The sequence below is a fragment of the Cryptomeria japonica genome, chromosome 9 (assembly GCF_030272615.1).
Source record: "Cryptomeria japonica chromosome 9, Sugi_1.0, whole genome shotgun sequence".
Taxonomy (NCBI): domain Eukaryota; kingdom Viridiplantae; phylum Streptophyta; class Pinopsida; order Cupressales; family Cupressaceae; genus Cryptomeria; species Cryptomeria japonica.
Window position 1 is genome coordinate 82,307,528 of NC_081413.1, and position 13,022 is coordinate 82,320,549.

The 13,022-nt window shown below is 35.6% G+C and overlaps 1 protein-coding gene across 1 annotated transcript; it reads left to right on the top strand.

Moving 5' to 3' along the window:
* The first annotated feature begins 2,784 nt into the window (after positions 1–2,784).
* LOC131030194 (probable beta-D-xylosidase 5) lies at positions 2,785–7,924 on the top strand. Its single transcript, XM_057960906.2, has 8 exons — positions 2,785–2,888; positions 4,136–4,557; positions 4,716–5,003; positions 5,327–5,496; positions 5,643–5,740; positions 5,872–6,210; positions 6,322–6,735; positions 7,078–7,924. Exons 2-8 carry the CDS (start codon positions 4,147–4,149, stop codon positions 7,728–7,730), a joined length of 2,373 nt encoding a protein of 790 aa, XP_057816889.1. The 5' UTR covers positions 2,785–2,888; positions 4,136–4,146; the 3' UTR covers positions 7,731–7,924.
* The last annotated feature ends 5,098 nt before the right edge of the window (positions 7,925–13,022 follow it).

Genomic DNA, 13,022 nt, shown 5'->3' on the forward strand with positions numbered 1-13,022 from the left:
CCTTCTCTTGAGCATTTACTTTCTGTTTTAATCTTGCTTTACAATTTGTTGTGCCTTGCCAGCCTATATATATATATATATATTCCAAATCTGATTTGAATTGCTTTGCTCTGTCCTTTGCCCATCGGTTGCCTTGGGTTTTAGCTGTAGTTTTGTCTCTTTTGGCTATTCTTGTTTGCCCGCCACTTCAGTTTTATGGTTGATAGTTCAACCTTGCTTGTCTCCTTTGGTCTCTCTTTGCTTTGCTGCTGCAAATTTTGTTACTGTATATTTAGGATCTTGTTTATGGTGTATCTCTCTTGATTTTTTTATTTGTCTTTTGCTCACATTTGACCTTGCATCTCTACTTGCATTCACAAGCCTTTTTTTCCTTTCAGCATTGAACTAATTCTTTCACTCTTTGTTGTTGCTCTTGTTTGATTTTATCTCTCCTCCTTATTGGCCTCCTTGTTGTGTTTACCTTAATTGTGTTGTTTCCATCAAGCGTGCATATTGTATCATTGAGTATTCTTTATTTGCATCTCCTAGTGATTCCATCACTTCTATATTTGCTAGCTAGGATTGATATTACTCTATACCTGTAAATCCATATGCTTCATAGCAATTTCCTCATTAACCCTTGCAGTTGCAGAGTTTACTATATTTTCACAACACATGGATCACTCAAATTTTCTTTGAAACACTACATTTCTTGCCAAAAACTTTCTAAAGAGTAAGTGCTAAGACATTCTGGTTCCAGGGGCTAAAAGCCAGAACTGCAAGGTTAATAAAATTTGCAAAATTTAATTGTTGTGTTTCTGTAATTTTGTTAAGTTTCATTTCATTATTAATTTATTCAATTACAACTCCTGGTTTTCTTGAATTAGTTCTTTAGCATCTTTCTATCAACAAGCACGCAGTGCACCCATAGTTCATCACACACATGACTCATCTTCAAATCCCTTCGTAATATTGAAGTAATATGAGCCCCTTTGTCTTTGGAAGTCATGACAGAGACTGCAGAGGTTCTTCTTCAACTTCATGCAATCATGGATCAAAGAAATTCCCATGTGGATTCCCCCAATTGTGTCAGCCTACCATATCCCGTCTAGATTCATGTCTGCCAATTAAGCCCTTCTTTCTCTACGTTTCTCCTAAGTATGGTCATTGACAGCTGCCCTGTGAAATATGAAATTTCGTGATGATTGTCTCAAGTTTGGGAATTCGAGCCGTTGGTGAATTTTCTGTTAAGGTCAAATTGCAGTCATACAAGATCCCCAAAACTTAGGCATACCAAAAAAGGATAGGATTGATGTTTGTTCACCTATTTGTGTGATGGACTGTTCCCAGGGACAATTTTAATGAAGCATTGTATAATTAAGTATAAAAAGAAATATGCAATTAGAATGAAAACAAATCAAACGAGATTGACATGTAGCTAACGAAAGCAATGTGAACGGAGATTGAGAGATGGTAGGATGCATTGTCATCATCCTAGTCTACTATCGATTTCAATTTTGAATAGGGCCTCTTGGATATGGAGTTTCCTCTACAACCACAATTGCTGGAGTAAACTATTTCACCAATTGATCACTTTTGGAGAAAAAAGAGATAAACATTTGGCAAAACCAACAACATATTCTTTTTAATAAAATTCAAGAGCTTTAGATTTGAAAAATAGGAGTGTTACATAAACTATGACACTGCATAAAGACAGAACCATGAGCTTCCATAAAGCCACTCATCAGAAAGATGAGCAATTATACTTCAACAACTGGAACAAAATAAGGCTATGCCAAAGAACATCTTGACAAGATCCATGACTGTACACAGTCAAGAGACTTACAAACTGACATAGACCTAAGAAAGCATACTTAAATTAGAACACCATTACAAACTGATATAATAGACATGCGGGTTCGAGGACGCCCTGATCATAAGATAAACAAAAGCCGGAATTTCAAATTGTTTATTGATTTCTGCATTTCCCAAGAAAAATGAGATTTCAAAATTGGGGTCCTACGACAGGTCCCTAAAATTTAGAGACTGAGGGGTAAGGTAGTAAATCAGGGCGTTTCAATCCAAAGTCTGGCCTTGTGTGGAAATTCAACAACCAGCTTATGTGTTGCGGCGTTGTGAGTTCTAGCATGCTCTGAATGATTGAGTGTTGCCTCTAGGACAAGTCGCTTAATAGGATCATATACAAATATCAGCTCAAGGGTTTAGAGATGAAGCTGCTGGAATTCAATGGTTTTTAGCAATTTTTGTATGCAAGCTTCCTGTTTTTGATGTAGTCATGCATTTCCAGTGTACATTCTCCCAGGAAAGGGATTTAATTTTGATTTACCAGTTTTTGCAGCAAAATGATGGGAACTGCCAGCAAGTTTATTGATGACTCTAATTAAGGCTTCAATTGATCAGCGCGGGAACATAATTTATGAGAGTTTTCAATTGACCAAGTAGGTATTGCGCGGGATTTTGATTGACGGCATGAAATAAGTGACAGAAAGGGAAACAGAAAATACTCGAGTTAGAAAAAGGGAGAAATGTCGAGTTAAAAGGGATTGACTGCTGGTTAAGCCTAGCCGGAGAGGAGTTCTTTCTCTCCAATTCCTCTCCAATCGCATGTACTTCTTGTTAAAGTTCATATTACAGAAGTCGAAAGCTAGCTTTTTGTTAAATTACTGCCATTGATTACTAAATCTATTGAGTTAAACTACACTTCTTCACTTTGTTAAGATGAAGAAGTGTGAGTAAGTTGAAGTGTAAGTAGTTAGGAATACACAAATTTGGATAAACTCTAATGATCTTTAGTTGAGGAGATAACTGTTAAAATTATCCTGGAGTGCTATATGAACGGGAAATCTTCGTCACATCCTCACATTCTTCTCTCTTGCATTCTTCTCTTGGTACGTTGCAAATCATTATTGTATTTGTATAATATTTTGGAATTGTTTATATGTGGTGCACTGTGCGACATTGTTACAGTTGTTTTGGAATACTGTATTTTTTCTGAAATCAACTGTTTATGAGAGTTAGTGGCTCAAATTTTAGTAGACAGAAGTAGATTAGAAGATAGAAGACAGCAGAAATGATACAGTACATCATAATATAGTCCAGCTTTTACAGGGTCAAGTATAATGGTCATAGGATATATTTTTTTACGAAGAAATAATAAAAATTGCATTGCAAATAATTATGTTGGACAATGCCAAAGTGTCAATTGGCTTATAACTAGTCATAGTTTATCAGAGCTACATCCTAAATGTGTAGGATAGAGGTGGAACCTATTGTGATTGTCATTTTGTATTTAGGATCTCTCACAGTGTTATTCTATGCATCATTGGATATCTAATGAAATATGGTCTGGTAGATCCTTTTTGTTTCAAGTAAGGTTGCCTGCAGAGGCATTTTGCAGGTGGTATGATATACTATTTTATGGCTGTAAAGTGTCAATGGTGGTAAGTTTCGTTTGAAGATCATAATTAAGCTTTGATTTGTTCAGTTGTATCATCTGAAATCACTGTAATAGATAGGCTCTATTGGTAAAGCTTTGAATGTTCTGTTTCAGACTGACCATGGTCACAGGTTTGAGCTCTTATTCAAATGGCATGTTTGGATGAGGGGGCATTGAGGCACAACCATGGAGTTACAAGATCAGTTTTAATGATTACTGATTCTCCGTGTATATTTTAGATAGAAAAAATACATTTTATTAGGTTTACCATAGAAATAAAGTAACAACATTAAACGTGGACCTTTAAAAAACTTGGGATGAAAAATATTGTGATTGATGGTAGCTACATAATTTCTTAATTTGGGTCCAGAACTAATAGACTAAGATGACCTTAATAGGATGAAAATTAGAATAAAAATAAGAAACATTGAACAGCACAATTTGCTCTTTGAATTAATAATATACAGCTGATTAAACTCGTTTGTCAATAACTAATCATTAACTTCTTTGAAAGGATAGACTTCAATTTAAAGGCGGTCTTTGTTTTCCTTGTGTATCAATTATTACTATAATTTTTTTAATCAATTGCATATAAGAATTAGAGTTAAGATTGATGTTTTGCATCTCACTACTCTTTCTCAGAGATGATCAGGCATATGAAAATTATTCTAGACTGATTTTTGCATAGGATCATGACAGGCATTGGCATCATGGGTTGGAAATCTTGGGTATTTGCAATTGTTGTTGTAATTACTGTCACAGCACTGAGATGTGAAGCTGCTGAAAGTTATGTGTGTGATCCAGTGAAATTTGCTAAGATGGGTAAGGATATCAATCAATATACATTCTGTGATTCAACATTGGGATTCGAGGAGCGAGCAAGAGACCTGGTGAGTCACATGACTTTGTCAGAGAAAGTTGGACAAATGGGCAGCAGTTCAACTGGTGTGCCCAGGTTTGGACTACCCAAGTATGAATGGTGGTCCGAGGCATTGCACGGTGTTTCGAACACAGGACCTGGTGTTGTGTTTGACAAGAACATCCCTGGTGCCACTAGTTTTCCTCTTGTCATTCTCACTGCAGCTTCCTTTAATGAAACTCTTTGGAGAGTAATAGGAGAGGTAAATAATTATTGTTTCCATGATAGCATATAAGAATGACAATATTATTGTTTCCATTATTTTTTATAGAATTTGATGATTTTTAATAGCATATGTAGTATAGTTCAGAAAATTTTGATAAAATATAATATATTTTTTTACTATTATTGTATGTGTAGGCTGTGTCAACTGAAGCAAGGGGCATGCACAATTCAGGAACTGGAGGGCTAACCTATTGGAGTCCCAATATAAATCTTCTAAGAGATCCTCGATGGGGTCGAGCCCAAGAAACTCCAGGAGAGGATCCCCTTGTGGTTAGCAGATATGGTGTCAACTATGTTAGAGGTTTGCAAGATACTGGCAATATCTCCTCAAACATGCTTAAGGTTGCTGCCTGCTGCAAACATTATACTGCCTATGATCTTGATGCATGGAAAAATTTTGACCGTTTCCATTTTGATGCACAGGTAAGACTAGTTGATTGAGGATCTAACAATATCGTAACTATAAACTCTATAGCTGTGTGAGATAGATGCTATATTTATTTTATATCAGTGTCTTTTTAAGCATTTGAAGCTGATTCAGAGTAATCATTTGAGTTCAATCCAAAATATTATTCACTCAAGCATATTTACTTGTCTTTATTTTCTAATTTATGTGAATCTTATATTAAATTGCATTATAATCATATATCTACTGTGGGATTATTAATGTGTGTTTAACCCTACAAATATAACTTCATTAATAAATTTTAAATGTTGTCACTGTGAATATGTGTTGAGAGATACAGGTGACCCAACAGGATATGTTGGATACATTTCAACCACCATTTGAGGCTTGTGTAAAGCAGGGTGCTGCTAGTAGTGCCATGTGTTCCTTCAATAAGATCAATGGTATTCCTTCTTGTGCAGATCCCCAACTCTTGAAAGACACCATCAGGGGTGAATGGAAACTCAATGGGTTAGTAAGATCAATGTTGAGCTAATTATGGATACAATAATCCAATTTTCTTCAATAATTATATCAGATTTAGAGCATAGTTGGGATTATTGTTTTCTATGATAATTCATAATTGACCTTGGGATTCTGTTATTATCTACTTGTAGATATATTGCTGCAGATTGTGATTCTATACAAGTATTATTAGAAAAGCACCTATATGTTCAAACTCCTGAGGATGCAGTAGCATATGTGCTAAGATCAGGTGAATGTAGAATTATTTTTAGTTTTGTATAGATTATAAATATTGAGACCATTTCCAATGTATTCTAGTATTTGTTTATTTTCTGGGGAGTTGGTGGAGGCTTATTAGTCATGTTGTTTGTGATACTCCAGGGTTGGATTTAGACTGTGGTGATTACTATACAAAATATTTAGTGCCTGCAGTTGTAAAAGGAAAGGTGAAAGAATCAGATATAGACAGATCTCTTGTATACACCTATACCACTTTAATGAGGCTAGGTTTCTTTGATGGAAGTCAAGAGTATGGAAACCTTGGGGCTAAGGACTTGTGTACACCTGAGCATCAAGAGCTTGCAGTGGAAGCAGCTAGAGAAGGTATTGTGCTTCTTAAGAATGATGGATCATTGCCCTTGTCCACCTCCAACATAACAAGGTTGGCGGTTATTGGACCCAATGCAAATGCCACCACAGCTATGATAGGCAACTATGCAGGTAATCTACTGCTTAGAGCTTAAGTTATCTAACATATACTTAATAAATTTTTAAGTTTTATTTTAATTTTATTTACAATGAGAATCTAAAATCCTTAACTTGCATTTGTAGGTATTCCTTGTAAATATACATCTCCTATTGATGGTTTGGAGAACTATGTCAAGGTAGACTACAAACCTGGTTGTTATGATGTTGCTTGTGAAGATACTAGTTTAGTAGTTTCAGCAGTGAAGGCTTCAAGGAAAGCAGATGCTACTGTGTTGGTGGTGGGTTACAATCTAACCTTTGAGGCTGAAGGACATGATAGACAAGACCTCCTCTTACCTGGGAATCAAGAGCAACTTGTGTCTCAAGTTGCAGCTGCTTCTAAGGGCCCTGTTATACTTGTTGTCATGACAGGCAGTGCTGTTGATATTTCTTTTGCACAAAGCTTAGACAAAATAGCAGGAATCCTATGGGTGGGATATCCTGGCCAAGGAGGTGGTGATGCCATTGCTCAACTCATTTTTGGAATGCACAATCCAGGTAAATTAGATCAAATGTTATAATTTATCACATTAAACTAATTTATTAAATTACATAATAGTAAAACTAAAAATGTTATGTTAAATCTGCTGGATGTAATTGTGTGTCATGTATAATTTCTTAAATTTAGTTTTACTAGGTACTTTTTGGACCTAATTGTGTAAATATTGGAATTTCGGTTTTTATGTTCATTGTACATCACCCTCTTACATTAAAATTCAAAAGTATTTTACAGAGCAAAGTAACGCATCGCCAACAAACCATAAAGCATTTTTACATAAATTTTTGTGTATTCATTCATAAAGCATATTTACTTAAAATTTTGTACACTCATTTGTGCAGGCGGTCGTCTTCCAATGACTTGGTATCCTAATGAGTATGCGGAAAAAGTGAGTATGACAGATATGCACATGAGAGCAAATCCAGTAATAGAATATCCAGGCAGAACTTACAGATTTCACACAGGAGACACATTGTACCCATTTGGCTATGGGCTCAGTTACACTACCTTTGAATATACCATCAAATCTCATTCTTCCCAACTCCTCAAATTGCACTTGCCTAAAAATCAGAAATGCTACACATTATTCCAATCCTTAGGTGAACCCATTTCCAAGTGCCCTTCAATTCGCTTAGAGGATGAATCTTCTAAGAAATTATGTAAGGATTTCGAATATGAAGTACAAGTTGAAGTAAAGAACAATGGAACCAAAGATGGTAGTGAAGTGGTATTGCTATACGGTGTGCCTCCATCTGGATTGGGTGGAGCTCCTATGAAACAACTGGTAGCATTCCAAAGGCTGTTTTTATTGGCTGGAAGCAGTGAAATTGTTACAATGAAGATCAATGTTTGTGACAGCTTGGGTCTAGTAGACAATGCAGGTTATAAGATATTGCCAGCAGGAACACAGACTTTAATCATTGGAGATGATTCTACTAATTCTATTTCTCTCATCACTTCTTTCCTCCCTTTTTCTTCTTCTAATGTTGTATAATTCATTCCATTCTATTCATCTTATTAGCTCTTTCCTCCTTGCTTCTTCGAATGTTGTACAGTTCATTCCATTCATGAACTGATCAGAAATAAAAAGAAAAATAAAGAGAGACATAATTCTGTTCGACTTTTACTGAAATACAAATAAGAAGAAGAAATGATAAACCATGTTCTTTTTCCATTTTTTATTTTGTTTCAATTTATAAATCATTTTTAAATAAAACTATAAAGGTGTTGATTTTTTTTGAAATATTATCATACAAACATCAAAAATACTTTTTTGTATTTTTTCTAATATGCAAAAGATCTATCAGCAATATACAGTGGCATTCAAAATGTGGTAGTCAACATAGTAAAGATGCAATGGCATTGATCCAATCTACAGGAGCTGCAAGTCTCTTGGAAATCCTTAGTGCTAAGGATGATGGTAACAAGGAAGAATTGATTGGATTGAAGAATGTTGTTGATAAAGAAGTATGTTGATTTGCATAAGGTAATATTGTCAGACAAGTTGTCAAGCATCCATGGATAAGTTTTAAGGTTTAAAATAGAACATCTCAATTTATAAAGCACTGTGATGGAAAATGAATGCAAGTGTGAGTGTTAAAGGTAGCAATAAGGTGAATTATATTCCTTGTTAATCAGCGATAGTAAACTCTATGAGAGCACAATGAACAAAAGGTCAATTGTCAAGAAATCAGATGGCCAAAGCCCCCGCACCACTCTGTGCTTCCTTTTTATCTGTATCCTAGAGGGAGTTATTTTGAGTATTGTCAAATATGTCAAGTATGAGAAAAGTTTGTAATATGGCAATGGTAAGGATAGTGGCAATTTGCCTTGAAGATGCCTAGGACAGTGATGAATAGGACAGCGAGTAGATTTCTGAGTTTAAGAAGAAGCAGAGTTTAACATGTAGCAAGTTCGTGTTCAAGATAAAAATCATAGCAAGTAAGAAGACAATCCACATTCATGCAAAGACATATACTATTTAAACAATGTTAAATACATTGATGTTTGTATGGAATGGCTTTTACATCTTACTAAACAAGTGACAGTCACAAAAGAGGTCGTTGTTATAGCAGAATGCTAAATGCATGATAGTCATTTAAAGTGATAGTTGGTAGAGAGAAGTGGTAAATGATAGAGCAAGGTTGGAAACGATGAAAGAAGCCAGAATGGAGTAGAACATCAAACAGTGAGCATAAAAAGCACAGAGTCCTAGCAAATGAAGAGCAGTGACAATCCATGGAAAAAAGAGAGACAGTGTAGAGTTTGTCAAGAGACAAGCAAGTTTCTAATTTACTAGCTGCAAGCTTTTGAATAGGATTGTCATGTGTTTCTTGGTAGAAGTGACATTCACTGTGTGAATGCTAAAGGACAGGTAAACAAAGCATGACATCCTAGAACCAACTTTATAAGCACAGTGGGCTGCCTCAAAGATCAGTCCAAACAAATTGTACAGATTTGATTGTGTGTCTCTTTTTGCATCAAAGACACACAATCAAATCCAGAAGCAGCTAAGTGATTAATTAATGGATTGTGGAAATTTGATAAAATTAAATTATACAGAGTTAAAAGGCCAAAGACAATGTAGGTTTTATAGTAGGCCTGAAAGCAAAGAGGATAACATATGTCATAGTTGAAAGAGTGATAGTATAAGGACAAGTAAGACTTGAAAGAGACCAGCAAGAGTTCGCTTGAGATCATGGAGCTTACATGGAAGACTGCCACAGTTTTATCATTAGGACTACCATAGCCTTGTCACATGGAGAGCAATGTCCAACAACCTAGCAAAGAAGAAAGGACAGCAATCTTGATGGAACGACAGAAGTGAGTCATTATAAAGTAGTGCAGGGTTTAAGAATGACAATGTCAAGAATTATATGGACAATCATGATCAGGTTTATAGGATAATTTGTGAGAAGAAAGTTACATCAGAGGACAAGTATTTCCAAGTATAGAGACATAACTAAATATTGTCATAGCCATACCTAACTAAGTTAAAAGGCTTAATTGCAAAAGGCAAGATGAATTTGAGAAGGTTTCAAGAGGATATTGTGATATGCAAGTTGCAGACTGATGTTAGCACTACTACAGAAGAGAAGTTGCAGACAAAAGGGGGTAGGATTATCACTATTGTTAGAGGACAGTCTGAAAGAAAGAAATAACTTTGGCAGTCATGTATGATCAAACACTTCAAGAATGAATGAATATAAAGAGGACAGCCGCTAAATGCCAGTGCATAGTGAATGCTGGTCCAGTGACAGTGAGAAGGAAGAGTAGAAACAAAGTTGTCAAGACAGAAATAAAAAGAGGGAGAAATGATAGTGTAGACACCTAAAAATGGTCAACGCTTGCGAGGTCATACTTTAACATTTGCGCATTGCCTCATTTTAGGTTTTTGCGTCGTATTAACATTTCTCCTATGATTTGCACTTGATCTTTATCATTTGCGAGCATCGAGTCATTCTTCTGCATTCTTCAGTCATCTCGTCCTCAAATTTGGTCTTGTCGACAACACTATCTAGTCATGATTTTGATCGATTTTATCCTGTTGCATCAATGTGCGTGCTAATTTGTCATCATTTTGGACATCGTCAATCCTAATTAGGGTTTTGTCCTCTTTTCAATCTTATCATCTGGCGATCGGTTTATCAATCTTGTCGTTTTACGATCGATTTGTCATCGATCGTTGTCATGTTCGATCTTGTTATTTGCGATCGATTTATCATCGATCGTGGTCATTTTCAATCCTGTCGTTTTGCGATCTATTTGTCATCGATTCTTGTCTTTTTTTGTCAATCTTGTCATTTTGTGACCGATTTGTAATCGATTGTTATCTGTCTCAATTATGTCAATTTGGATCAATTTGTCATTGTTCCTCGTCAATTGGCGCATTTTCTTAATCAAATCATTTTGTCGCACTGGTCATTTATCAATTCAAAATCATGACATTAATTATCTTCAATCAAGACCTAATTGTCATTTTTGCATTTCTAATTCGTCTTCTAGGGTTTTATGATTTATTCATTTAACCTAATTTGTCATTTCTTCCTCTAGGATTACTAAATTATTTATTAATCCTAAGTCTTCTCATTACAATTAAATCTTTATTTAATTGGCTAATTATTCTTCCTCTTGTAAATTAATTAATAAATGAAAAATTATTAATTAATTTACCTAATTTCTAATTCCTAATTTTCCTCTTTTTTCAATTTTCTAATTTTCTTAATTTCCTAATTTCAAATTCCTCCTATTTCTCTCCTAATTCTATGGGAATGACATTTCAATTTGTCATAAATTGTCATAATTGACAATCAATCAATTTTGACATAGAATGTGTCATAATTTGTCATCAATTATCAATCAATCAAATTATAATTTGTCATAATTTGTCATATTGATTTGCAATTTCCATTTGAATTGCATCATGCTAATCTTGTCATTTCTCCAATTTCTCTATAAATTGGATGAATTTCTTCAATCAAAGCCCTTGATCCTTGAATCCCGAATCCGAATTCTTAATCAAACTATCGAACTTACGCTTCTAGTACTCTTGAGCTTTTCATCAATCTTGCTTTCAATTGTATGTGCACTTGTAGGTGAGATCCACAAATCCATTGAAGAGGAAAGAAGAACAATGGAGCCGCATGGAAGGAGCATTCAATTCTGCATTTGGTTTGCATAATCTTTCATTTTGAATGCTTTGTTTTCATATCTCTATTGAGTGTGCTTAGGATTAGGTTCATTTGCAATGAGTGCTCTCATGATTGAGTTATCATGTCTAGTGTTTTGATCTACTTTTTTTGATGATTCCTAATTCTGATGCTACATTAATTGGTGAACCCGACGTGAAATACTAACCTTCTAACCCTTTAACTGTGATTTGGAGTGCTTTCATGTTGATTTTGCAGACAAAAACCCAAAAACAGGGCCGTGCAGGGTATTCTGGACACTTCCGTGCTTGTGTCAGACATCTTGCGCTTGTGTCATGCATCTTGCGCTTGTGTAGGTGACATTCCGCGCTTGTGTCATACATCTTGCGCCTGTCTCATGCATCTTGCGCTTGAGTAAAGTCCAGAACAGAGGTGAAAAATGCAGTGTTTACTTGAAATTTTTGATGTTTTTGCATTCTGTTTTCTGTGCTTTGGATTTTGGTACTAATTATTTGTGCAAGATCTTGGCGTACGCATGAAAAAGACTACAAATCAAACTACTAACATGTTTTGTGCAGATTCGATGGTCAAAGACAACAAATCAAACCTCTAACTTGGGTTTTGCAAGTTGCCTTGGAGAAACAACCAAATTGTGTGTTTGAGATTTTTAATTAGGCACTTAGTGATTTATAAATAGGTGGGAATGAACATTTGCTTGCTTTGATTGTTAAGTATGACATTGGAGTAGGAGAGTATGCTCTCATCCTTCATAGGGTGATCAGAAATCCAAATCTTCAATACCATGCTCATGTCTTTGATTGTTTGTCATCCTTAGAGGGCCTGCCTTCCCGACCACTTTGCTTTTGCAAGCAAGTGATAATCATGAGAAGGGAACGACCCAAAGTGAGTACGGCTAGAATTCCTTGGCATTCTAACTCACTATAAACAAATACCTGATGAGCGAAAGCTTTGAAGGAAGTGTTACGTGGGAATTGTAGTTACTTGGGAAGTGATGCCCCTTGAAACTCTTTCTCATATCAACATCTAAGTAGGGCCTTTTGGTCTAAATCGTGCTTGCGCGACTACATTTGTTTGGTATCTTGATGGGCTTAATGTCTCAATCACGCTTGCGTGACATCAAGGAGTAATGCTTAACAGAAATCCTTACTAAACACCTTGCTTTTAGAGGCCAAAAACCCTTCTAGTTGCTTGAGAAGGACAAATTCGGATACTTGGAAGAGATACTAAGTTCACCATGGGGAGATTCCATGGGGACTGATGCTTGGCTGCCCTGAGAAGTGAGTGCCATGGAGGGGAGCCCGTGGGGTCAAGCATCTATGTATTCTCCTTGAATCTCATAATGAGTCTACCTCTCAAGTACCTAATGTCTTTGCCTACCATAAGAAATGTGGAAATGAGCATGAGTGTCTTGAGTCTAAGTTGCAATATCTTGTATTCTTTGATTGTCAAAAGTTGAATTGCATCCCATTTCAAAAAGCAAAACAAATTGATTCAAAACAAGGTTAAACATAAGAGACATTCATCCAACAAACGTTCAACAAGCTTCAAAACATCTTCAAACATGATTATCCAATATTGTTCAAAATCTTGTCTCAACATGCATGTCACTTACATTT

What these genes read in the sequence shown, in the direction of transcription:
- LOC131030194 (XM_057960906.2), top strand. Translation starts at nt 4,147, where the DNA reads ATGGGTTGGAAATCTTGGGTATTTGCAATTGTTGTTGTAATTACTGTC. An exon ending in GGTGAATGGAAACTCAATGG is followed by an intron (nt 5,497 to 5,642) that starts GTTAGTAAGATC and finishes ATCTACTTGTAG; the next exon opens with ATATATTGCTGCAGATTGTG. An exon ending in TTTTGGAATGCACAATCCAG is followed by an intron (nt 6,736 to 7,077) that starts GTAAATTAGATC and finishes TCATTTGTGCAG; the next exon opens with GCGGTCGTCTTCCAATGACT.